Source organism: Panthera pardus, unplaced genomic scaffold, assembly GCF_024362965.1.
Source record: "Panthera pardus isolate Hobbes unplaced genomic scaffold, ASM2436296v1 HiC_scaffold_27, whole genome shotgun sequence".
NCBI lineage: Eukaryota > Metazoa > Chordata > Mammalia > Carnivora > Felidae > Panthera > Panthera pardus.
Window position 1 is genome coordinate 70,755,541 of NW_026526843.1, and position 26,836 is coordinate 70,782,376.

Sequence of the window (26,836 nt, forward strand, 5' to 3'; positions counted from 1 at the left end):
CTGAGCAGAAGTTGGAGGCTTAACTGACTGAGCCACCCAGGTGTCCCTGTCCATATGTATTTTAATCATGTTTTTGAATCATTTTTCCAATACAAGGGTAATGTAACTGCATCAAAAATATTTTGAAAATAAGAAGAGGAAAGCAAATCTCTTCAAAATGCCATCACTCTTGTTCAATCACTATTAATCCATCACTAATTACCAGGGAAATGAAAATCAAAACCGTGGTGAGATGTCACCTTACACCTGTTAGAATCAGTTTCATCAAAAAAGACAAAAGATATGGAGAAAAGGGAAGGGTATGAAGAAAAGGGAACCCTCTTGCACTATTGATGGGAATGTAAATTGCTGCAAAACTATGGAAAACGGTATGGAGGTTCCTTAAAAAATTAAAAATTACAACTACCATATGTTCAGTAGTCCCATGCCAAGAGATGGAAATAACCTAAATGTCCAGTGGTGGATGAATTGATAAAGTAGTGGTGGTATATAAACACACACACACACATACATGCACACACATGCACAGTGGAATATTCAGTCATAAAAGGAAGGATGTCCATTATTTGTGATAGCATTACTATAACTTGAGGGAATTATGCTACGTGAAATAATTCAGAGAAAAACAAACACTGTATGATTTCATTTGTGGAATCTAAGGATCTGAACTACTAACAACAGAAAACAGATTGGTGGTTGCCAGAGGCAGGGGTGAGGGGTGTGAGAATTGGGTAAAGGTGATCAAAAGGTACAAACTGAAAAAGAAATGATACATTTCATTCCAGTTTTTTAAATTTATAGAATAGTTGCAAAAATACTACATGGGATTTCTATATAAACTTGATACTCTTCACCTAGGTTCTTCACATGTTAACATTACTCGCTTTTTTTAAAACTTCAATTCCTGTGTAGTTAATATACAGTGCTATATTAGTTTCATGTGTATGATATAGTAATTAAACACTTCCATACATCATCCTGTGCTCATCAAGACAAGTGCACTCCTTAATCCCCATCATATAGTTAACCCATTCTCCCACCTACCTCCCCGTCGGTAACCGTCAGCTTGTTCTCTATAGTTAAGAGTCTTGTTTCCTGCTCTGTCTCTCTCTCTCTTGTTTTTTTTTCCCTTTGCTTCATTTGTTTTATTTCTTACATTCTACATATGAGTGAAATCATATGGTATTTGTCTTTCTCTGACTCACTTATTTCACTTAGCATAATACTCTGTAGCTCCATCCATGTCATTGCAAATGGAAAGATTTCCTTTCTTTTTATGGCTGAATAATATTACATTGTGTGTGTGTGTGTGTGTGTGTGTGTGTGTGTATACACACACTACATTTTTTTTATCCATTCATCAATCGATGGACACATGGGCTGTTTCCATATCTTGGCTATTGTAAATAATGCTGCTGTAAACTTGGGGGTGCTTATATCCCTTTGAATTAGGATTTTTGTATTAGTTGGGTAAATACCCAGCAGTGCAATTGGATTGTACAGTAGTTCTATTTTTAACTTCTTGAGGAAGCTCCATACTGTTTTCCACAGTGAATGCATCAGCTTGCAGGCCAACCAACAGTGCACAGGTGTTCCTTGTTCTCCACCTCCAACACCTGTTGTTTCTTGTGTTGTTGATTTTAGCCATTTTGACAGGTAGGAGGTGATATCTCATTATAGACTTGATTTACATTTCCTTGATGATAAGTGATGATGAGCATCTTTTCATGTGTCTGTTGGTTGTAGCACTGCTTTTGATGGGCTCCAGCCAAAAGTGTATTAGTGGGGGCAGTTCTGCAGGAGAACATGGGGCTGGATGCGTGGTGTTAGCAAGGGTTGCTCACATGTGCTGTGGAGGGTACTTGAAGCTGAGGCTTGCCTGGAGAGGGTGTGTCAACAAGATAATACGGGTCAGGGCCTGTTAGCAAGCTAGGTAGTGACTTTTGTGCTTTGCTGTAGGCTGGGTGTGGGAGAGGGAAATGGTGCCTGTCACTTCTTTTGTTCTTAGAGAAATATCCCAAAGATCCTTTCCACTCCAGCACAGCTTTGAGATTCGTTAACAAATCTCCCGTCAGTATATCCCAGGTGTTTTTCAAACTACTGGTTCTATTGTTGTTTCCCCAGGGCTGTTTGCTGTGCTCTTTAAGGGTAGGGACTCAGTTTCCTTTTCCAATCCTGTCCTTCCCACAGTCCTGCCTGCTGAATTTTAACATTCTAATCAGCTCTGCTGATTCTAAGAAATTGTGAAATTGGGCCCTTCTGGCTTTCTAAGCCAAATGTTATGGAGGTTCATCTTCCCTATGCAGGTTCCCTGTGCCTGGGGTGCTTGATGTGAGGGTCCATTTCTTTCCCCTTTGCCTGTCTGTGGAATCCCTCCCTCCCCCTGATAGTCTCTTGGGTCATTTAACTCCTGACAGTGTCTCAGCCTTTCCTGTCCTCTTCCATATGGCCTCTTCTCTACATTTAGCTGTGGAGTCCATTCTGCCAGTCTTTGAGGTGTTTTCTGGGTTATTTGTACTTATATGGGTGTTATCTAGTTCTATCCATTGGATGATGTGAGTTTAGGGTCGTCCTATTTCACCATCTTCCCCAGAAATAAGATTTGTATTTTTTAATATCTTTTGTAATAAATTGATAATCTGTTGAGTAAATGAGTTTCCTGAGTTTTGTGAGCGGCTCTATCAAGTTAAACCCTAGAAGGGGGTCATGGGAACTTCTTGACTTGCAGTGGGCCTCTGAGGTGGAGGGCAGTCTTGTGGGACTGATTGCTTAACCTGTGGAATCTGATTCTATCTTTAGGTACATAGTGTCATAGTAAAATTCTTCTTTTTGTGGGAAACTGCCTCCTGCAACACACGTACACATTGAAATTGGGTCCAGAATCTGTTACTATTGTAAATGGAATGGTTATCCTAATTTTATTTTTCAATTGTTCATTGCTAGTATATAGAATATGATTTATTTTTATATATTTTGTGATATGCGACCTCGATGAAATTGTTTATTAGTTGTAAATGATTTTTTACTGGATTCCATTTGAATATTCTTTATACAAGATCATGTCATCTGCAAATATAGTTTTGCCACTTCCTTTCCAATCTGGATAGCTTGTCCTTCCTTTCTTTCTTTCTTTCTTTCTTTCTTTCTTTCTTTCTTTCTTTCTTTCCTCCATCCCCTCCCCTCTCCTCCCCTCCCCTCCCCTCCACTCTCTTCTCCTCTCCTTTCTCCTACATGCCCTGGCTAGAATCTCCAGTATAATGTTGAATAGAACTGGTGAGAGTGGACATCTTTTTCTCATCATTGAATGAGGGGGAAATTATTCAGTCTTTCACTTTTAAGTATGAAGTGAACTGTATGTATGTTTTTTTTTATAGAGGCTTTATATCAGGTTGAGGAAATTTCCTCTATTCCTAGTTTGTTGAGTGTTTTAATAATGAAAATTGTTAGATTTTATCAAATACTTTGTCAAATGAGATTATTATGTTATTTTTCTTCTTTATTCTAATAATGTGATTATGACATTAATTTTCATGTTGAACCAACCATGCATTTGTGAAGTAAATCCCACTTGGCCATAGTGCATAATCCATTTTATATGTTACTAGAACCAGTTTGCTGCTTTTGTTTTTATTGTAATTGAGGGTTTTGCTTTTATATTTATAAGAGTTTCATAGTGTTTTTATATTTATAAGGGGTTTTTTTGATGATGACTTTTCTTTTATATCAGGGTAATATTGGCCTTATAGAGTGAGTTGGGAAGTGTTTTCTTTTTTTTCAACCTTTTTTTCAACCTTTCTTTTTTTCAACCTAGAAAGTTTAAGTTAAGACTTTGTATTCTTATTTCTTTATGTAGTTTTGCCTGTTGAGTTCATTCTCTGTCACTCTGCTTTTTCTAAAGTATTTTATTAGATTTTGAAAATAAAAAAATAATTTTTTTAAATTGAAGTATGGTTGACACATGTTATATTAGTTTTAGGTGTACAACATAGTGATTCAACTTTTTTTTTTTTAATTTTAAATGTTTATTTATTTTTGAGAGAGACAGAGACAGAATGCGAGTGGGTTAGGGGCAGAGAGAGAGAGAGGGAGACACAGAATCTGAAGCAGGGTCCAGGCTCCAAGCTGTCAGCACAGAGCCCGATGCAGGACTCGAACTAATGAACTGCGAGATCATGACTTGAGCTGAAGTCAGACACTTAACCAACTGAGCCTAACAGGAGTCCCGTGATTCAACAGTTTTATACATGATGCAGTGCTTACTACAATAAGAGTAATTACTATCAGCCACTTTACAAAGTTATTACAACTTTATTAAGTATATTCCCTATGCTGTACTTTTCATCCCCATAACTCATTTATTTTATAACTGGAGGTTTCTGTCTCTTAGTCTCCATTACGTATTTACCCATACTCCCATCCTATATCCCCTGGCAAAACCAGTTTGTTCTCTGTATTTATAAATTGGTTTCTGTTTGTGTGTGTGTGTGTGTGTGTGTATGTGTGTGTGTGTGTCTGTTAGTGTGCACATGTGTGTGTTCTTTAAATGTTGGTAGAATTCACCAGTGAAGCCTTCTGGGCTTGGGCTTTTCTTCATGGAAAATTCTAAAATTACAAACTTAATCTTTTAAAAATACAAATTTAATCCCTGAACATAGTGGTTGTAGGTATTTTCAGATTTCCTCTTTATTCTTGAGTTAGTTTTAGCAATCTGTGTCTTTCAAAGAATTTTTAAGTTTCATGTGATCTAACTTTTGGCATACGGTTGTTCATAAAACTCCCTAATAATAATTTTTATTTCTTTTTTTAAAATGTTTATTTATTTTCAGAGAGAGAGTGAGTGAGAACGTGAGTTGGGGAGAAAGGCAGAGGGGAGCAGAGAGAGAATCTTAAGCAGGGTCCACTCTCAGCACAGAGCCCAATGTGGGGCTCCATCTCATGATTGAGATCATGATCAAGAGTCAGTCATTTAACTGACTGAGCCACCCAGGTGCCCCTAATTGTTTTTATTTTTATAACATTATAGTAATGTTCCTTCTTTCAGTCACGATAATGGTTATTTGAGCTTTCGTTGTTTTTCTTGGTTAGTGTAGGTAAAAGTTTGTTAATTTTGATGATTTCTTTAAAAAACGAACCTTTGCTTTTGTTGTTTTTCTGCAGTTTTTATTTTTCTTTTTTATGATTTAATTTATTTTATTTTATTTTTCTTCAATATATGAAAGTTATTGTCAAATTGGTAACCATACAACACCCAGTGCTCATCCCAAAAGGTGCCTTCATCAATACCCATCACCCACCCTCCCTTCCATCCCACCCCCCCATCAACCCTCAGTTTGTTCTCAGTTTTTAAGAGTCTCTTATGCTTTGGCTCTCTCCCACTCTAACCTCTTTTTTTTTTCCTTCCCCTCCCCCATGGGTTTCTGTTAAGTTTCTCAGGATCCACATAAGAGTGAAACCATATGGTATCTGTCTTTCTCTGTATGGCTTATTTCACTTAGCATCACATTCTCCAGTTCCATCCACGTTGCTACAAAGGGCCATATTTCATTCTTTCTCATTGCCACGTAGTACTCCATTGTGTATATAAACCACAATTTCTTTATCCATTCATCCGTTGATAGACATTTAGGCTCTTTCCATATTTGGCTATTGTTGAGAGTGCTGCTATAAACATTTGGGTACAAGTGCGTCTATGCATCAGTACTCCAGTATCCCTTGGGTAAATTCCTAGCAGTGCTACTGCTGGGTCATAGGGTAGGTCTATTTTTAATTTTTTGAGGAACCTCCACACTGCTTTCCAGAGTGGCTGCAGCAGTTTGCGTTCCCACCAACAGTGCAAGAGGGTTCCCGTTTCTCCACATCCTCTCCAGCATCTATAGTCTCCTGATTTGCTCATTTGGCCACTCTGACTGGCGTGAGGTGATATCTGAGAGTGGTTTTGATTTGTATTTCCCTGATGAGAAGCGACGTTGAGCACCTTTTCATGTGCCGGTTGGCCATCCGGATGTCTTCTTTAGAGAAGTGTCTATTCATGTTTTCTGCCCATTTCATCTCTGGCTTATTTGTTTTTCGGGTGTGGAGTGTGATGAGCTCTTTATAGATTTTGGATACTAGCCCTTTGTCTGATATGTCATTTGCGAATATCTTTTCCCATTCCATCGGTTGCCTTTTAGTTTTGTTGGTTGTTTCCTTTGCTGTGCAGAAGCTTTTTATCTTCATAAGGTCCCAGTAATTCATTTTTGCTTTTAATTCCCTTGCCTTTGGGGATGTGTCAAGTAAGAGATTTCTACGGCTGAGGTCAGAGAGGTCTTTTCCTGCTTTCTCCTCTAGGGTTTTGATGGTTTTCTGTCTCACATTCAGGTCCTTTATCCACTTTGAGTTTGTTTTTGTGAATGGTGTGAGAAAGTGGTCTAGTTTCAACCTTCTGCATGTTGCTGTCCAGTTCTCCCAGCACCATTTGTTAAAGAGACTGTCTTTTTTCCATTGGATGTTCTTTCCTGCTTTGTCAAAGATTAGTTGGCCATACGTTTGTGGGTCTAGTTCTGGGGTTTCTATTCCCTTCCATTGGTCTATGTGTCTGTTTTTGTACCAATACCATGCTGTCTTGATGATTACAGCTTTGTAGTAGAGGCTAAAGTCTGGGATTTTGATGCCTCTTGCTTTGGTCTTCTTCTTCAAAATTATTTTGGCTATTCGGGGCCTTTTGCGGTTCCATAGGAATTCTAGGATTGCTTGTTCTAGTTTCAAGAAGAATGCTGGTGCAATTTTGATTGGGATTGCATTGAATGTGTAGATAGCTTTGGGTAGTATTGACATTTTGGCAATATTTATTCTTCCAATCCATGAGCAGTGAATGTCTTTCCATTTCTTTATATCTTCTGCAGTTACCTTCATAAGCTTTCTATAGTCTTCAGCATACAGATCTTTTACATCTTTGGTTAGGTTTATTCCTAGGTATTTTATGCTTCTTGGTGCAATTGTGAATGGGATCAGTTTCTTTCTTTGTCTTCCTGTTGCTTCATTGTTAGTGTATAAGAATGCAACTGATTTCTGTACATTGATTTTGTATCCTGCAACTTTGCTGAATTCATGTATCATTTCTAGCAGACTTTTGGTGGAGTCTATCGGATTTTCCATGTATAGTATGATGTCATCTGCAAAAAGTGAAAGCTTGACTTCCTCTTTGCCAATTTTGATGCCTTTGATTTCCTTTTGTTGTCTGATTGCTGATGCTAGAACTTCCAGCACTATGTTAAACAACAGCAGTGAGAGTGGGCATCCCTGTTGTGTTCCTGATCTCAGGGAAAAAGCTCTCAGTTTTTCCCCATTGAGGATGATGCTAGCTGTGGGCTTTTCATAAATGGTTATTTTGATGTTTAAGTATGTTCCTTCTATCCCGACTTTGTCGAGGGTTTTTTTTAAGAAACGGTGCTGGATTTTGTCAAAGGCCTTTTCTGCATCGATTGACAGGATCATATGGTTCTTATCTTTTCTTTTATTAATGTGATGTATCACGTTGATTGATTTGCGAATGTTGAACCAGCCCTGCATCCCAGGAATGAATCCCACTTGATCATGATGAATAATTATTTTTATATGCTGTTGAATTCGTTTTGCTAGTATCTTATTGAGAAATTTTGCATCCACATTCATGACGGATATTGGCCTGTAGTTCTCTTTTTTTACTGGGTCTCTGTCTTGTTTAGGAATCAAAGTAATACTGGCTTCATAGAATGGGTCTGGATGTTTTCCTTTCCTTTCTATTTTTGGAAAAGCTTGAGAAGGATAGGTATTATCTCTGCTTTAAACGTCTGGTAGATCTCCCCTGGGAAGCCATCTGGTCCTGGACTCTTATTTGTTGGGAGATTTTTGATGACTGATTCAATTTCTTCACTGGTTATGGGTCTGTTCAAGTTTTCTATTTTCTCCTGATTGAGTTTTGGAAGGGTGTGGGTGTTTAGGAATTTGTCCATTTCTTCCAGGTTGTCCAGTTTGTTGGCATATAGTTTTTCATAGTATTCCCTGATAATTGCTTGTATCTTTCAGGGATTGGTTGTAATAATTCCATTTTTATTCATGATTTTATCTATTTGGGTCATCTCCCCCTTTTTTTTTTTCAATATATGAAATTTATTGTCAAATTGGTTTCCATACAACACCCAGTGCTCATCCCAAAAGGTGCCCTCCTCAATACCCATCACCCACCCTTCACTCCCTCCCACCCCCCATCAACCCTCAGTTTGTTCTCAGTTTTTAAGAGTCTCTTATGCTTTGGCTCTCTCCCACTCTAACCTCTTTTTTTTTCTTCCCCTCCCCCATGGGTTTCTGTTAAGTTTCTCAGGATCCACATAAGAGTGAAACCATATGGTATCTGTCTTTCTCTGTATAGCTTATTTCACTTAGCATCACACTCTCCAGTTCCATCCATGTTGCTACAAAGGGCCATATTTCGTTCTTTCTCATTGCCATGTAGTACTCCATTGTGTATATAAACCACAATTTCTTTATCCGTTCATCAGTTGATGGACATTTAGGCTCCTTTCATAATTTGGCTATTGTTGAGAGTGCTGCTATAAACATTGGGGTACAAGTGCCCCTATGCATCAGTACTCCTGTATCCCTTGGGTAAATTCCTAGCAGTGCTATTGCTGGGTCATAGGGTAGGTCTATTTTTAATTTTCTGAGGAACCTCCACACTGCTTTCCAGAGCGGCTGCACCAATTTGCATTCCCACCAACAGTGCAAGAGGGTTCCCGTTTCTCCACATCCTCTCCAGCATCTATAGTCTCCTGATTTGTTCATTTTGGCCACTCTGACTGGCATGAGGTGATATCTGAGTGTGGTTTTGATTTGTAGTTCCCTGATGAGGAGCGACGTTGAGCACCTTTTCATGTGCCTGTTGGCCATCCAGATGTCTTCTTTAGGGAAGTGTCTATTCGTGTTTTCTGCCCATTTCTTCACTGGGTTATTTTGTTTTTCGGGTGTGGAGTTTGGTGAGCTCTTTATAGATTTTGGATACGAGCCCTTTGTCTTATATGTCTTTTGCAAATATCTTTTCCCATTCCGTTGTTTGCCTTTTAGTTTTGTTGGTTGTTTCCTTTGCTGTGCAGAAGGCTTTTATCCTCATAAGGTCCCAGTAATTTATTTTTGCTTTTAATTCCCTTGCCTTTGGGGATGTGTCAAGTAAGAGATTTCTACGGCTGAGGTCAGAGAGGTCTTTTCCTGCTTTCTCCTCTAGGGTTTTGATGGTTTCCTGTCTCACATTCAGGTCCTTTATCCACTTTGAGTTTATTTTTGTGAATGGTGTGAGAAAGTCGTCTAGTTTCAACCTTCTGCATGTTGTTGTCCAGTTCTCCCAGCACCATTTGTTAAAGAGACTGTCTTATTTTCCATTGGATGTTCTTTCCTGCTTTGTCAAAGATTAGTTGGCCATACGTTTGTGGGTCTAGTTCTGGGGTTTCTATTCCATTCCATTGTTCTATGTGTCTGTTTTTGTGCCAATACCATGCTGTCTTGATGATTACAGCTTTGTAGTAGGGGCTAAAGTCTGGGATTGTGATGCCTCCTGCTTTGGTCTTCTTCTTCAAAATTACTTTGGCTATTCGGGGCCTTTTGTGGTTCCATATGAATTTTAGGATTGCTTGTTCTAGTTTCGAGAAGAATGCTGGTGCAATTTTGATTGGGATTGCATTGAATGTGTAGATAGCTTTGGGTAGTATTGACATTTTGACAATATTTATTCTTCCAATCCATGAGCAGGGAATGTCTTTCCATTTCTTTATATCTTCTTCAATTACCTGCATAAGCTTTCTATAGTTTTCAGCATACAGATCTTTTACATCTTTGGTTAGATTTATTCCTAGGTATTTTATGCTTCTTGATGCAATTGTGAATGGGATCAGTTTCTTCATTTGTCTTTCTGTTGCTTCATTGTTAGTGTATAAGAATGCAACTGATTTCTGCACATTGATTTTGTATCCTGCAACTTTGCTGAATTCATGTATCAGTTCTAGCAGACTTTTGGTGGAGTCTATCGGATTTTCCATGTATAATATCATGTCATCTGCAAAAAGCGAAAGCTTGACTTCATCTTTGCCAATTTTGATGCCTTTGATTTCCTTTCTGGGAAACTCTTTATCTGTCTTTCTATTCTGAATGATAGCCTTGCTGGATAGAGTATTCTTGGCTGTAGATTTTTTTCCACTCAGCACATTGAATATATCATGCCACTGCCTTCCGGCTTGCCAAATTTCTGTTGAGAGAGCTGCAGCTAACCTCATGTGTCCTCTCTTGTAAATTAGGGACTTACTTTGTCTTTCTGCTTTTAAGACTTTTTCCCCATCACTGTATTTTGTCAATTTAATTACATTATGTGTTGGTGTTGGCCTGCCTTTGTTGATTTTGATGGGAGTTCTTTATGCCTCCAGGATCCAGATGTCTGTTTCCTTCCCCAGATTAGTGACATTTTCACTTATTACTTTCTCTAGTAAATTTTCTGCCCCTTTTCTCTTTCTTCTTCTTCAGGGGCTCCTGCAATATGAATATTATTACATTTGATGGAGTCACTGAGTTCTCTAAGTCTATTTTTGTGTTCTATAATTCTTCTTTAAACCTTCTGTTCATTGTGTCAAGCCTGTTTCCAATCTTAGTTACTGCATTGTTCATTTCTGTTGGATTCTTTTTTAATTTTTTTTCTCTGAGGTAAAATTCTCCTTGATGGCTTCCATTCATTTCTCAAGACCAGTGAGTATCCTTATGATTATTGCTTTAAATTCTCAGTCATGTTACTTATATCTGTTTTGCTTAGATCTCTGGCCAGGGCCTTATCTTGTTTTTCATTTGTAGTAAATTCCTTCATTTTGGCATTTTGTCTAAGTCTCTGTCTTTTTCTGTGTTAAAAAAGTCTGTTCTGTTTCCTGTTCCTGAGAATAATGGCTTTATGAAGTAGAGATGATGTAGTGTGCAGAGCCTGGAGCTTCAGGGAGTGTTTCTGCCATGTGCTCATGCACTCTGTTCTGTGTTTTGACTGCTCTATCCTTCAGGCCAATTGTCTTCAGAGGCTCTCCTTGCCTACAGTGGGCATTGTTTGGTCCTTGACCATAATGTGACAAGGTTTAACTAGGTATGGTCCGGTCTGCTTGTGAAAAGAGACTGGATCCTTCTTCCACTAGAACTGAGGCTTTGCAGAACTCTCTGGTCAGGAGACATGGTGCGGGCAGGGGTTTCTTCTGGTCTTTTGGGGAAGGGGCCAATCATGCTGGGACTAAGTCTAGCTTGACTGAGAAGGGTAGTCCTGCTAGAGTGCAGCGGTCTGAGATTTTGTGTAAGCAAGTTAGGTAGCCTGTGTTGGCCCTGAGCTGCCTCCTGTATGTGTCTCTGTGTTTATCCTGAGGTGCAGGGGAGGGAAATGGCTCCAGCCAGCATCTTTATTCCTGGAGAAGTGTCACCCTGAATGTTGCTTCTTAGGGAAGCACTCAGAGAACAGCACATAATCTTCCCACTCTGTGCCTCAGGTGTTTTTCAGATTGTTCTTTCCATGCTGTCTGTCTCTGTGTTTTTTTGCCTGACTTCTCACCAGGAACAGCCCAGTTCCCTTTGGGCTCTATTTCTGCTAAACCTGCTGACGTTTAAAACTGCATGCTTTAGGGATGTGTTGTGGGCAGGGGCTTGTGTGGGACTTCTAGGGGACACATGCTGGGACCACCATGCTGGGACTGAAGCAAGCTTGACTGAGCTGGGTAGTCCTTACAGCATTCAGGGGTGTGGGGATTGTAATCAAATTAGGCAGCCTGTTTTGGCCCTGTGCAGCTTCCTGCAGGTGACTCTGTGTTTATGCTGAGGGGAGGAAGGGAAATGGGACCAGCTAGCTCCTTTGTCACCAGAGAGGCATCTGTGTGAGTGCTGCCTCTCAGGGAAGCTTTCAGAGAAGAATGAGTAATCTCCCCACTGTGCATCCCAAGAGTTTATTCATATTGGCCTTTCCATGCTGTCTACCTCCCCCCTTTTTGCCTACCTTCTCTCTAGGAGCAGTGTCATTCCCTCTCAGCTCTATCTCAACCAAAACTGCTGACATTTAAAACTCTAGACTTTGAGGCTTGCTGGTTGCAGGATTTCAGGAAAGTCAGCCACTCTCATTTTCCCAGTCAATGGCTTTGGAGAAATGTTCTTCTTCTGTGTCCCCCTGTGTGCTTCCCTGTCTCTTGCCCTTCTCTGTGACCATGACTCACTCCCCTCTACAGCACCCATAATCCTTTTCTCCCTGAAACCATGTCTTTACACTTCCTACCTTCTTCCATGTGGCTTATTCTCTCCCTTTAGTTTTGGAGTCTGTTCTGTCAGTCTTCAGGTTGATTTCTTGGGTGTTTGGGATAATTTGATAGTTGTATCATTGTGTTCATGGGTTGAGACTAGCCCGGGGTCCTCCTACTCTGACACCATCTTTCAACCTCCTGATTTAGTTTTCTTTGATTTTAGCCTGGTAGACTCCCTTTATTGACTGGTAGACTCCCTTTATTGATTGATTGATTGACTGACTGATTGATTGATTGATTGTAGGACAAATTTGCCAGCAACAAATTCAGTTTTTGTTTATCTTAATTTCCTCTTTATTTTTTAGGAGGTTAATATTGGTAGATGTAGAATATCTTATAATCTGCCCCAAGGATTTTTTTTAAAAAAAGTTTATTTTGAGAGAGAGTGCACATGTGCAAGTGGGGGAGGGGCAGAGAGAGAGAATCCCAAGTAGGCTCTGCACTGTCAGCACAGAGTCCGATGCAGGACTCAATCCCTCAAAGCGCAAGATCATGACATGACCCGAAATCAAGATTCAGTCACTTAACCAACTGAGTCCCCTAGGCACTCCCTCCTCCCAAGCATTCCCTTTACTGTCTGATCCTTCATGATTCCTGATGAAAAATTCAGCAGTTAATCTTACTGAGAATTCCTTGTTCATGGTGAGTCTTTTTTTTTCTTTTTTAAAAGATTCTCTCCCTTTATCTTTCAATAGTTGACTATGATGCTTTTAGGTGTATATTTGTGATTTTATCTTCCTTTAACTATATTGAGCTTGTTGGGAGTGAAGATGAGTTTTATTTTTATCAAGTGTGACAATATTCTTTCTTCTTCTTCCTCTCCTATTGTAGGATTCCCATTGTCTGTATTTGTTATATTTATGGTGCCTTTTAGGTCTCTGAGGTTCTGATAATTTCTTCATTTTTTCTTTCTGTTACATAAACTTGGTAATCTTAATTGACCTGTCTTTAACTTCACTGATTCTGCCTAAATCAAATATTGAGCTTCTGTAGTAAATTTCTCATGTTTATTATTGTATTTTTTAATTATAGAATTTTTAGTTGGTTCTTTTAAAATATTTTCCAACTCTGTTGATATCTGCATTTGATGAGACATTGTTCTTATTCTCTCTTTCAGTTTTTTTTAGACATGGTTCCCTTTAATTCTTTGAAATATTTAGAATAACCAACTTAAGGGGCACCTGGGTGGCTTAGTCAGTTAAGTGTCTGACTTCGGCTCAGGTCATGATCTCATGGTTCGTGGGTTTGAACACTGCATCGGGCTCTGTGCTGACACCTCAGAGTCTGGAGCCTGCTTTGAATTCTGTGTCTCCTTCTGTCTCTGCCCCTCCTTGACTTACACTCTGTCTCTGAAAAATAAATAATAAAAACATTTAGAAAAAAGAATAACGAACTTAAAATCTTTGTCTAGTAAGTCCAATATCTTCACCATGGACAGTTCAGTTGATTACATTTTTAATTTTTAAAAATATTTATTAATTTTTGAGAGAGAGAGACAGAGCATGAGCCGGGGAGGGGCAGAGAGAGAAGGAGACACAGAATCTGAAGCAGGCTCTAAATATCTGAACTGTCAGTACAGAGCCCCATGCAGGACTCGAACCCATGAACTGTGAGATCATGACCTGAGCTAAAGTTGGAGGCTTATCCAACTGAGCCACCCAGGTGTCCCTACATTTTTTTAGTATAAGCTAATGTTTCCTGTCTCTGTGTGTTTCCTCATTTCTTGTTGAGAAGTGTACATTAATATTATATAATGTGACAACTCTGGAAATAAGATCATCTCTCTTTGCCCATGGTTTGCTCTGTCTATTGTTGTTTGCTTATTTATTGGTTTCCTGAGCTAATTCTGTATTAAAGTCTGTATTTTTTGTTGTGTGCAGCTGCTGAGGTCTTTTGTAGGTTACCTCTGTGACCAGCTAATGAGTGGACAAGGATTCCATGAAATATCTTGAGCCGGCAAGTTTCTCAGCCTTTGGTGAAGGGCTTTGTTGGTGTGTGTTATGGTATGACCTCAACATTCAGCCAGTCAGTTTACAACTCTGCCTGCCATTCTCTCCCTGCTTGTTCAGGGCCTCAAGTTCAGATAGAACTGAGAGATTAGGGCCTTCTTAAATCTTTAATGGACATAGATACAGCCTGGGGTGTTCACACATTCCTTTGCATGCACATGTATTTCTAGATTCTTAGGAATAGTTCGTACTTTTGCAAAGGCCCTGTGCATGTCATTTTCCAAATTGTCATTCTCTAATTTTTTTATGAAGGGTTTTGTGTTCCTGGACCCAATTCCAATTTATTTTTGGGAGTGGTTTCCCCACAGTAACAAGCAGTTCTCTGGACATCAGCTAGATGTCCTACCATTCAACTCAATTACAACACTATATACCTGGAAACCAGATTCTACAGGTTAAGGGTTCAGTCGTACAAGACTACACTACTACTTTCAGGTATCAGTCACAAGTCCAGTGCTTCTGACCAACTGATTATAAACCAGTGTTTCCACAATACCCTTCTTAGGTTTGATTAATTTACTAGAGTGGCTCACAGAGCTAAAATATTTTACGTTCTAGATTATTGGTTTATTATAAAAGGATATAATATAGGAACAGCCATATGGAAGGTATGTATAGAGCATATTATGCAAAAGGGTGTGGGGCTTCCATGCCCTGTCTGAGTGTACCATTCTCCCCACTTCTCCTCCACATATTTACTAACCTAGAAGTTTCCAGAACCGCATCCATTTTGGATTTTATGGATACCGAGGGATGATTGATTAAATCATTGGCCATTGGTGATTGATTCAGCCTCCAGCCCCTCTCTCCTCCCAGAGGTCAGAGGGACCCAGAGGTCAGGGGAGTGAGAATGAAAGTTCCAATGCTCTAATCACATAGTTAGTTATCCTGGAAATCAGTCTCCATTTTTAGGTGTGGTCCAAAAGTCATTCTAATAACCTAACAAAAGACAATTTTATGGCTGTCATCACTTTGGTATTCCAAGTGTTTTGGGAGCTGTCAGCCAGGAACTGTGGATAAAGACAAAATATATATGAGAAATGTATTTTTGTCATCTGAATGATCAAACACACACACATACACACACACACACATACACACACACACACACATATATATATATATATTTTTTTTAATTTATTTTTGAGAGAGAGAGAGAGAAAATGTGAGCAGGGGAGTGGTAGAGAGAGAGAGAGACACAGAATCTGAAACAGGCTTGAGTCTCTGAGCTGTCAGCACAGAGCTCGATGTGGGGCTCAAACTCACAAACCACAAGATCATGACCTGAGCTGAAGTCAGATGCTTAACCGACTGAGCCACCCAGGTGCCCCTCAAAATATATTTCTTATAAATCATAATATCACACCAAATACTTTGATCAACCTCTTGATAACTCCAACTTTTACATTGCTTAAGGCCACCACAGTTTTTAAAAATTTCAGGTAACTGTTTTTGACAAATGCCCCAATAGCAGCACTGTTTACACAGAATGAGCTTTGGGTAAGGAGAGAGACTATTCTTAATAATGGAATTTTCAGGACCTCTCAAAATGGGCAAATAGTGATAATTGTCTAAGAACACAGCCTAGTAAAACTCCACCCCATTCTGCCCTCTCTGGTGGCTGCTAACCTATTGTTTTTCACAGCTACTGTAGTTGTGAAGCTGTTGTTTTTCAATGCTACAGTAGAGACGGGGAGAGAGTGGTTTGATTAGGTTTACTTAATGTATCACAAAGTACACTGGTGTTATCAAGATTCAGTATTTTATCTTGAAGAGAGAACCTTAGATTGTTACACCTTTAGTTTATTTAGAGAATATTTGGTATCTATTTCTCTCTCTCTCTCTCTCCCTTTCTATATATATATATATATATGTATATATATATATATATATACATATATATATATATAACAAAAACTTGTGTCCAGAATATATAAGGAAATCTTATAACTCAATAATAAGAAGACAAAAACCCAGTTATAAAACAGGCAAGAATTTGAACAGACACTTCATGAAAAAAAGATACTATAAATGTCTAATAAGTACATGATAAACTACTTAATGCCATTAGTCATCAGGAAAATGCAAATTAAAACTATAAGGAGATACTAGTACTCATCCATTTGAATAGTTAAAATACAAAAGTAACTTACCAGCTTTTTACTGTATGTTTATTCACAATGGCCGAGATATGGAAGAAACTTAAGTGTCCATCAGTAGATGAATGGATAAAGAAGATGTATATATATATACAGTGCATTATTAGTCATAAAAGAGAACGAAATCTTGCCATTTGTAACAATATGGATGGACCTAGGGAGGATTTTGCTAAGTGAAATAGGTGAGAGAAAGACAAATACCATGTGATATCACTTAATGTGGATACAAAAATAGCAGAAACAGAACCACAAATACAGAGAACAAACTGATGGTTACCAGAGGGTAAGTGAATGAGAGGATGAAAAAAAAAATGACTGAAGGGAAGTAGGGGTACAGGCTTTCAGGTAGGGAATGAGTAAGTCATGGGGATGAAAGGTACAGCATAAAGAATATAGTCAGTGGCACTGTAATAGCATCGTATGGTGACAGAGGGTAGCTGTACTTGTAGTGAGCATATCATCATGTATAGAGTTGTTGGATCACTATGTTGTACACTTGAAAGTAATTTAATATTGTATGTCAGCTATACTGCAATAAAAAGATTTTAAAATAAATTACCAGATGTTGGAAGATATGTGGATCAACTGAAATTCTCATATATTGTTGATAGGTGTACAAAATAGTATAATGAATTTGGAAAGCAGTTAGACCTTTTCTTGTATATTTTAATATACACTTTCCAACTAAACATATAACCAATTTATTGGACTCTTATGTATTTACCAAAGAGAAATGAAAATATATGTTCTAGGCAGGCTTATACATGAATGTTTAAAGTAAGTTTCTTCACAATAGTGAAAAACTATAAACAGCACAATATCCATAAATAGGTGAATGAATGAATTATGGCATATTTATGCAATGCAATCTACTCAGCAACAAAAATAATGAATTACAGATAGATGAATTTCTAAGACATTGTGCAGACCAAAGTAATGTAGACATCAGGGTATATTCTATATGATTCCATGTCAGATAATAGTGATAAAAGTAAAGTGGTGTGTATACAACATTAATTAACTACCTGACTAATTAATTCTGTTTATATTCTACCTTATTCCCAGAAAGCTTCAATTGCCTAAAAACACTATCTAGCTACGTTTAAGGGGAAGGTGAGGGAAAAACATTATAGAAGGTAAATAAGAAGGTGGTATAGAGAGAACCTTCAAAGATAGCTTGAAAAATTATGAGATAATGGCTTATTGGACAGGGATGCAGGAGTATTAAGAAGGATAAAATAATGACTTTACATGGTTTAGAGTGATGCAGTAAATTTTAGTGTAATAAAGAAATAAGTGCCCCATACACTGCAAGCATTTCTAGGTTATCTATTGATTCTTTGGAGTTCAAAAGTTACCCAACTTATTTATCTGACTCATTCCTGGTACATCTCTTAGTACAGAGTCTAAATATTGAGACTTTGTTTCAATGAAGAGCTGTTAATTTGTGCTTGTTCATATTTGCAGATGTGATTTGTCTGCATTGTCTCATTTTTTATTTGCTTGTTTATAAGGTGAACATAGTAATACGAACATTGGGGTATTTGAGAGGAGTCAATGACAGTGTGGAAAGTCCTTCATATACTTTTTGAAGCTCTATGCAAATGTAAAGTAGCGTTTTGAAAACCAGAAGTCTGGGGTGCCTGGGTGGCTCAGTTGGTTAAGCGTCCGACTTGATTTTGGCTCAGGTCATGATCTCGCGGTTCATGAATTCGAGCCCCGCGTTGGGCTCTGTGCTGACAGCTCAGAGCCTGGAGCCTGCTTCGGATTCTGTGTCTCCCTTTCTCTCCGTTCCTCCCCTGCTCATGCTCTGTCTCTATCTGTCTCTCAAAACTAAATAAATGTTTTTTAAAAAAAAGAAAACCAGAAGTCTGGAGAAGAGACATTGGTGCAAATAGTGAAAAAGGGAATAAATGCCACTCCTTTCTTATTCTATGCTTTTACTTACAAAATAATATAAATGTCAAAAATTATAGTATTTGTTGTTCCAGAAAAGTTCAGATTATTCTAAAAGAGGAATAATTAATAACTGTACCTTGCTTGTCTCAAGAAAATAATGAAGAAATCCAGGTATGTGTGAAAAGGCAATATAATAAATATTTTCATTTAATCTTTCTGAGTGAAACAGAAAGTGCATGGCAGAATTCTGGGCTTGTCCTTTTCTGCTATTGGCTAAGGAGGGCAGAGGCAAGTGATTGTTTTCCAGCCATGGAGCTGGTTTTGTATTCTCTTTGCTGATAGAATATGGAAAGCAGGGTGGGCATGCTCCTCTCACATTTATGTGGACCAGATTTGAAATAGAAAATGCTATCCAAAATGTGGAGATTTGAGAAGGCATGGTAACCTGGTCTGCAGCCTCCAATTTTTGTAAAACTTTTCTCCTCCTCCACTTCCTCCTCTCCCTCCTTCTCCTTCCCCCGTCCTACTCACTAATCATGTATTCAAAGGGTCAGGGCTCTAAATACTGAAAATAAGTTCTTCTGGAAATGGGACACAGATAAGATGGCAATAAAATTCTAGGCAGTTTAATCTGTTTCCACCAAATGTCTGAACATGTTTTGTTGTGTTTGTGCTTAACCATGATAGTTTTCCATTGAAACGGATAGATGCTGTTTGCATTGTCTCCCTTTCTGTTAGTCTGAGAACAAAAACTCCCATAACCCTGTGTTTCTGATACATGTGAAGGTGGGGGATGATGAAACTATGGAGTTAGAGAAGAAATAGGAAAAGGGAGCCAAAGATAACCCAAAGCTTGAGCTTTCCTAGAAGATTGTCCAGTGGGTTACTTGAGTTGGTAAGAGAAGTGCCCCTCAAACTTTCAAAGGCATATGAATCCCCTAGGGATTATATTAAAATGCAGTTTCTTATTCAGTAAGTCTAGGTTGTGACCTGGAAATGTGTATTTCCATCGAGCTCCTAGATGATGATGATTCTGCTGACCTGAGAACCACTCAGAGTAGCAAGGCTGGAGAGTTGGCCAGACCACTTGATGAAGGCCATATTTAAAATAAATCCATAAAGAGAATTTGTCAAAAGGTTAGCTAAATGTGATTTAGTTTTATACCTGCATTAATCTTTTATATAATAAAATTCAAAACTGTTCACCCAAAGTAAAAGCATTTGTCTGGCCATACCATCCTGAAGTTTGTTATTAATTGCCTTTGTAGTTCAGGTCTCTCGGTGAATATTATGTGAGCAACTTAAATTTGTTCTCCTGCCAGATAGTATTCTAACCCAGGCTTCCATATGGTTAATGTGTAACATTTCCATGTTGTGCCTGTGTTGCCATGGAAAAGGCCCTGAAGAGACAGACCATCTGGCTTTTACTTTTGGCTCTGCCGGCTAGCTTGGGGACTTTGATTACCACAGTTATAAAATTCAGCTACATCTTTCTTTGTAGAATGATTGTGGATATTTGTTTGGTGAGAGGTGAGAAAGCATTTAGTCCATTGCCCATAATTGGTGCTCAAAAGAGCCTCTTTTAGAAGTAAAACTAAGTAGTTTTAGGTCTTTACAGGCTTTGGGTAGAACAAGTCAGAAAGGACAGGGAGTGAGATTAAAACATGTCCCATAACTTAAAAGGATTCACTAAGCTGCCTTCCTTCCTCCTTAATGTATGATTTTCATTGCTCAAATCTTCTACTGAGGGTGAGATCTTTTGTTTAACTTTATTAAATGCAAGTTGCTAACTCCCAGGAGCACTTTGCTTTTTCTCCTATTTGCCCTAACAGAGATGAGTAAATCAGTTAAAGGACAGAAATTTTGACCATTTCTTCTGTTTCTCTTACTTTGCAGATTATTCTTCAGCTGTTCAGAAATTTTCTCAGACACTTCAGTCCTTTCAGTTCGATTTCATTGGAGATACTCTGACTGATGATGAAATTAACATTGGTAAGTCTTCACCTACATGTGGTCATGCGCCTCTTGAGGCGATTCGGAGACCATTCAGTCTCCTAGGTTTCTAGATACAGAGAACTTGGGCACCTTTATCCTCTGTGGTCTTGTGCCAAGCTCATGGGAAGCTGCTTAAGAAGGATAAAGAAACACTGCTTGTCAGTCCTGTTCCCCACTCACACAAAAGCAATAAAAATATATCCCTGAAGCTTCCACTGAAGCCTTTGTATCAGTCTGCAGGAGAAGTTTTCTTTAAAGAATATAATACATGAAAATAGATATTTGTGTAAGGGATAAATTAAAGAGTGATTTAAAAAAATTTCCAAAATGATTTAGAGTAAGAGTCCTCTAAGGAATAAACTCCCCTAGAAAGTTTAAAATTAGCATTTATATATGTACAGCTTTTCAGACAACAGGACATTTGGCATCTCTCTTGGAACTGAATTTAACAACTCACTCTATCAGCTGTATCATCTTGGACAGATATTTCTTTCCTCTGAGCCTTAGTCTTGTCCTCTGTAAAATGTGGTTAATATTAATAGCAAGACTGTTACCATGAGGAGATTGAACAGTGGAAGGTAAAGAACTTTGTGTTTGTGTTAGTTGTAATGAAGTTAAAGTAGTATCAGCAAACCATGGCCCTTGCGCCAAACTTGCCTGCCACCTTTTTTTTCTTTTTGTAAATAAAATTTTGTTGGAACGCAGCCACATTTATTTGTTTAAATATTTTCTAAAGGTACTTTTGTGGTAGGAAAACAACATTGAGTAGTAGTAGTGACTGGATAGCTTTCAAAGCCTAAAATGTTTGCTCTCTGGCCATTTAAGAAAAAGTTTGGTAACCACTGAATTGAAGAGTTAGTGTAAAGCATTTGCTAGACAAGAACATTGAACCACAGGAATGTTGGAAATGATTTAATGTCATTGAAACAAGTTAGTTACACAGTTCTATTTATGAACCCCAGCATTAAAATATAAAATGTATTATTATTATTATTAAATGACATTTGTAGTAAGTATAATATATAAAAGTATAAAATTACCTATGATAATAGGATATTCTAGCACAGAAACTTTGTATTAGATGGTATTGGCATGTTATCTTTTAGTTCTTTTTTCTACATGTACCTCTTTTATATGTATGCAATTTAGTTCATAGTATATACATAATTTTAACTTTTTAACCTACCTTTTATCATAATTATCTTCTGGTATCAGTTCAAATTCTTTTTAAGTTTTATGGGGGGGCAAGGACATTGTTTTTATTCACTGCTATTTCCCCAGCAGGTAGAGGAGTGCCTAGCATGTAGTAGATACTCAATTCATGTTTACTGACTAAATAATGGATGCATTCAGATCTCATTATTATTGGAGCCATACTGTACATAATATTCAACTATGTAGCTTATTTCCAATTTTTCACTATTATAAATAATACTGCAATGAGTGCTTTTATGAGATTATGATTGGTGACTATTTGTTTTGGTAAATGTAGTGGTGTAACTAGTGAGGCACACATTTGCATTTAGATTATTTACTTATTCACTCCACTTCATTTTACTTTTGCAAATCTATTTTTGTCAAAGGGCATGACTTATTTAAAAGTTAATTTCATGGGCTCTAGAGTCAGATAGGCCAAATTTGAACTCTAGCTTTGGACCTTATTATCGGTGTAACCTTGGCAAGTGACTTTCCCTGCCTGAGTGTTAATTTTTCTCATCTTTGAAATGGGGATGGGGTGATCAATTCCAAGTGTACACAGTGCCTAAATACATTTTATCTACGCAATTGTTGTTAACATAAAATTTGATGTATTTGTACTCTGCAATGGATTGGATATTTTTGTGTCCTTCCCAAAATCCATATGTTAAAATCCTAACCCCTGATATGATGGTATTAAGAGCTGGAGCCTTTGGGAAATAATTAGGTCATGAAGGTGGAGCCCCTCATGAATGGGATTAGTGCTCTCATAAAAGAGACTTCAAAGGGCTCTTTTACCTTCCTCCCATCACGTGAGAATACAAGTTGTCAGTCTGCAACCTGGAAGAGGGCTCTCACCAGAACCTAACTATGTCGACACCCTGATCTCAAACTTCCAGCCTCCAGAATTGTGAGAAATACATTTCTGTTGTTTATAAGCCACACAGTCTATGGTATTTTGTTACAGAATCCTAAACTTCGTAAGGCGGAAATCAGTACTGAGAAGTGGGGGAAACTGCTGTAGCCAATACCTAAAAATGTAGAGGTAGCTTTGGAATCTAATGGGAAGAAAGTACAAGAATTTGGAGGTGCACGCTAGGAAAAGCCTAGATTGCCATGAATAGAATTTTAAAGGCAATTGTGGTGAGAGCTCAGAAAGAAAAAAGGAGAGCCATAGAGAAAGCTTCCATGAAGAACATGTTATTGGACAATGGAGAAAAGCCATCCTTGTTACAAAGTAGGCAAAGAACTTGGCTGAATTGTATTTGTGTTCTAGTGTTTTGTGGGAAGTAGTATTTTGTGAGTGATAAAATGGAATATTTGGATGAGGAAATTTGTAAGCAAAGTGTTGGAAGAATGGCTTGGTTCTCTCTGTTTATAGTAAAAGCTGAGAGGAGAGAATGAATTGGAGATGGAATTATTAAACAAAATGGAAACAGAACTTCAAGATTTGGACATTTCTCTGCTTGCCTATATTACAAAAAATGGCAAAGTGTATTTGGAAGAGAATGCCAAGGGTGTGGTGGACTGACCATTGCATAAAGAGCTCAATATGGATGTAACCATGGATATATTCAACTATCACAGCAGAAGCCAGGAATAGAGATGGGATTATATGAGCAGAAACACCACCAGCTGGGAATATAGGAAACAAAAAATGTGACAAAATGAAGAAAAACTGGTTGACTTCTTAGACCCTATTAGACCAGACCGTAGAGCTATTTGGCTATGAACATGCACTATTCTTCAAGATAAGAGAAGAAGGCCTCTGAAGCCACTTCTGAGATCATCAGGGCTGCCACTCCTATCATATACATAGTGTACATAGGCTTTGGGGGCCAACTCTTAGATTTGAAATGGCAAGACCAATGCCCAGGGAGCTGTAGGAGTGGGCCTACTGAGGGTATAACACCTACCCTACTATAAATGTCAACCAGTGCCATTAAGGAAAAAGAAAGTGGGTGAGGTTGAGCATGATGGCTTATAAACAAAAATAAAAATGACCCCCTGATATGTCAGGTTCTTGTGGGTGTCTGTGAGCTCCATGTAAGGTGTTAGCTGGACACATTTGCTTCTTAATGTATGCTTTACAACAACCTCTTAACTCAGTTACTATTTGCCTGCCAACTCCAGATATTCTTGGTTATCAACTGATCATTGCTTTTAGGGCTGATGACTCATGAACTGACCTTTATTGATGGAGACTGAAAAAAGATTTTGAGATTTTAATTGGCCTGTCATATTCACTGTCCTTGTTGAATTTGTCATTTTGAGAACTGGGATGTGTGGTGGTAGTGACAGTAACACCCAATGCTCCAACAGTTTAAGGTGAGGCTTTTTGGAGGCTTTAAGAAGAAATATTAGAGAGCATACTGGGAGAATATTGGTGGGAAAGAACAGTTGCTTTGGAAGTTGAGACAGCAGAGTGTGCCATTCCCTCCAGTTGCCAATACTACTGGCCCTGAGTTAGTAGATCTTCCATTTAACTGAAAATATTGGTAGAAGGACAGTTGCAATACAATTTTGGGTTGAGATTTAGATTTCACATTGCATGTGAAGAGGGCCTTGCAGTTCTTTCCATAATGCATTTTTCATGATGGCTGTAAAAGGTGACTCAGTACCATTAAGCCCCTTGTAGATACTATTTGTCTAACAGAAATGATAGTGATTCCTAGAGGATGTGAGGCAAAGCCTGAGGCTTCTCTGAAGAGTCCCTTCCGTTGATGATCAGCTCTAGTATCTAACTTGAGCAGTCTGCGTACAACAGGAACAAGTGGGAGGAAGTGTCTCACTGCCCTGAAGATGACATTTGTTTCTGCTCTTAGAGTAAGACATCTGTGCCTTCAATTGGCACATTGACTTTTTCTCTACCTCTAGAGCTCAATAACTAAAGGAAATCTCAGGTGTTTAGGTAGTTTTGTATATACTTCATATTTATCAGCTATAGGATCTTAGCAATATTACCTAAACTTGTTGGGCCTGCTTTCCTCATCTGTAAAATAGGAAGTATAATCTATTTCACAAGACTGTAAGGAGTAAATCAAATAAATACATACAACAGAGAGTATATGTAAATCATTTGGCTCAGTGTCTGGCATATGATTGGTGCTCAATATCTCATGGTTGTTATTAATCTTAGCATTAGGTAGTAGAACCCAATTTTTTGAAAATGTCAGTTTGCAATTTGATTTCCTGAATAACTACAAGAAATATAAAATAAAATGTTAGTGTTCCAGGGACCTTAGAGGATATCTAGTTCAGTTATTTCTAATATATGTCAGAGGCACCTGAAGCTCTTACTGATCCAGTCTCAGGACCTCTCTTAGATCAAATGAATCAGAATCTCTGCAGTGGATCCCAGGTCTCTGATTTCTGTACAGTCATCATAACATCAGTGAGCATTTTGGAACTCATCAGTTGTCAGGGATTTTCAAACTGTTCCTTGGATCTTCAATGTCTCCTATCCGCCTAAGCTCAAATGAAGCATGTAAGAATTTACTTGCAAATTCGAATTTCAGATTAAAAATAAGCTGATATTTTCAGAGTGCTTACTAAGTAAGAGGTCTTGTTCTAAGAACTTTACATAAACTAATGAGAGAAAGTCAGAAAGACAGTGACTGAAAGACAGGTGTGTGTGTGTGCACACGCGCATGCACACACACACAGACACACACACACAGACACAGACACAGAGGGAGAGAGAGAGGGAGAGAGGAGAATATACTAGACTAGTTTACCAACCTCCCCACCACCACTCCTGCCAATTCTAAAGATAGGGAAATTGATGTCCAGAGGTGGGCTAGTGATTGTTGAAGGTCTCACACAGTTAAGTAGTGCCAGGTTTATTACTGGAACCAAGGTCTCCTAAAGCCCAATTGATTTATTCAACCAATTTTTACTGAGCATCTGCTGTGAACTCTACCTTCATGGAGCTTCAGTTAAATTTTAGGAAGACATACAGGTGCCTATGTGGCTCAGTCAGTTAAGTTTGAGCCCCGTGTCAGGCTCTGTGCTGGCAGCTCAGAGTCTGGAGCCTGCTTCAGATTATGTGTCTCCTTCTCTCTCTGCTCCTTCCTTGCTCTCTCTCTCTCTCTCTCTCAAAACTAAATAAACATTAAAAAAATTAAAAGAAAGTTTTAGGAAGAAGTATAAGCAAATAACTTCCTATATCATTGCAGTACTAGGAGCAAGAAAGAAGAATGCTTCCCACATAAGCTTCAGAGAACTTCCCTGCTCTTTTCTGAGGAACACTGCTATGTGTTTGTTCATTAGTAAATAGGTAGAAAGTGTCCCCTAAATGCCATAGACTGGGGTTTCAGGTACACAATGTATCTCTCTGCCCTCCAGGATATCATAGTCTATTAAAGGAGGCAGATATGTTTTCACTCATATGTGGATCTTGAGAAACTTAACAGAAGACCAGGGGGGAAGGGAAGGGGAAAAAAATAGTTACAAACAGAGAGGGAGGAAGGCAAACCATAAGAGACTCTTAAATACAGAGAAGGATCTGAAGGTTGATGGGGGGGTAGGGGAGAGGGGAAAATGGGTGATGGGCATTGAGGAGGGCACTTGTTGGGATGAGCACTGGATATTGTATGTACGCGATGAACCACGGGAATCTACCCCAAAAACTGAGAGCACACTTTACACACTGTATGTTAGCCAATTTGACAATAAATTATATTTTAAAAAATGAGGCAGATGAACAAACAGACAATTGCAATACAATATAAGTATTGTGGTAGAGGTAGGCGCACAGTAGCCCCTATTCCACACTGTGTGTGTGTGCGTGTGTGTGTGTGTGTGTGTGTGTGTGTGCGTGTGTGCGTGTCTGTGCATGTGTCTGTCTGTCTGTCTTGTATGAGTGGTGGGGAGAATAAACAAGGAAGGCTTCTGAGAAAGATTATATCTAAGTTAGATCCAGGGCTAGGGTGAGGCAAGTGAGGCTTCTAAGGCAAACATTTAATAAAGCACTTATTCTCAGATTTGTGGAAAGTACAGGTGGGCACCAGAGTGTGAATGCCTCCTTAAATTTTGTACCCTAAGTGCCTCACCTGCCTCTTTTCTGTTTTGGTCCTGATCTGAGTTGAATTTCTAAAGGATGAATGAGAATTAAAGAGGGGAGAGAAAACACATATAAAAAAGGCACAGTTGAGGGGAGTGAGATTATCTCTCTTGATACTGGAGGGCATTGAATGTGACTGGAAAGAGTAGGGATGAGTCAGAGATTAAGACCTAGAGATTGCATAAAGGCTAAGTTAGAGTCTTG

The 26,836-nt window shown here is 38.5% G+C and overlaps 1 protein-coding gene across 8 annotated transcripts in view; it reads left to right on the forward strand.

Moving 5' to 3' along the window:
• OPHN1 (oligophrenin 1) overlaps positions 1-26,836 on the forward strand; it is a 532,200-nt gene that overhangs the window by 115,159 nt on the left and 390,205 nt on the right. For all 8 annotated transcript variants that reach the window (XR_002074899.2, XM_053891532.1, XM_053891531.1 and 5 more), the window contains one exon: positions 20,272-20,367. Coding sequence is in view for 7 of the 8 variants with exons in the window: in XM_053891532.1 (XP_053747507.1) it covers positions 20,272-20,367 (96 nt within the window). In the remaining variant the exon portion in view is untranslated. The remainder of the gene's footprint in view (positions 1-20,271; positions 20,368-26,836) is intronic.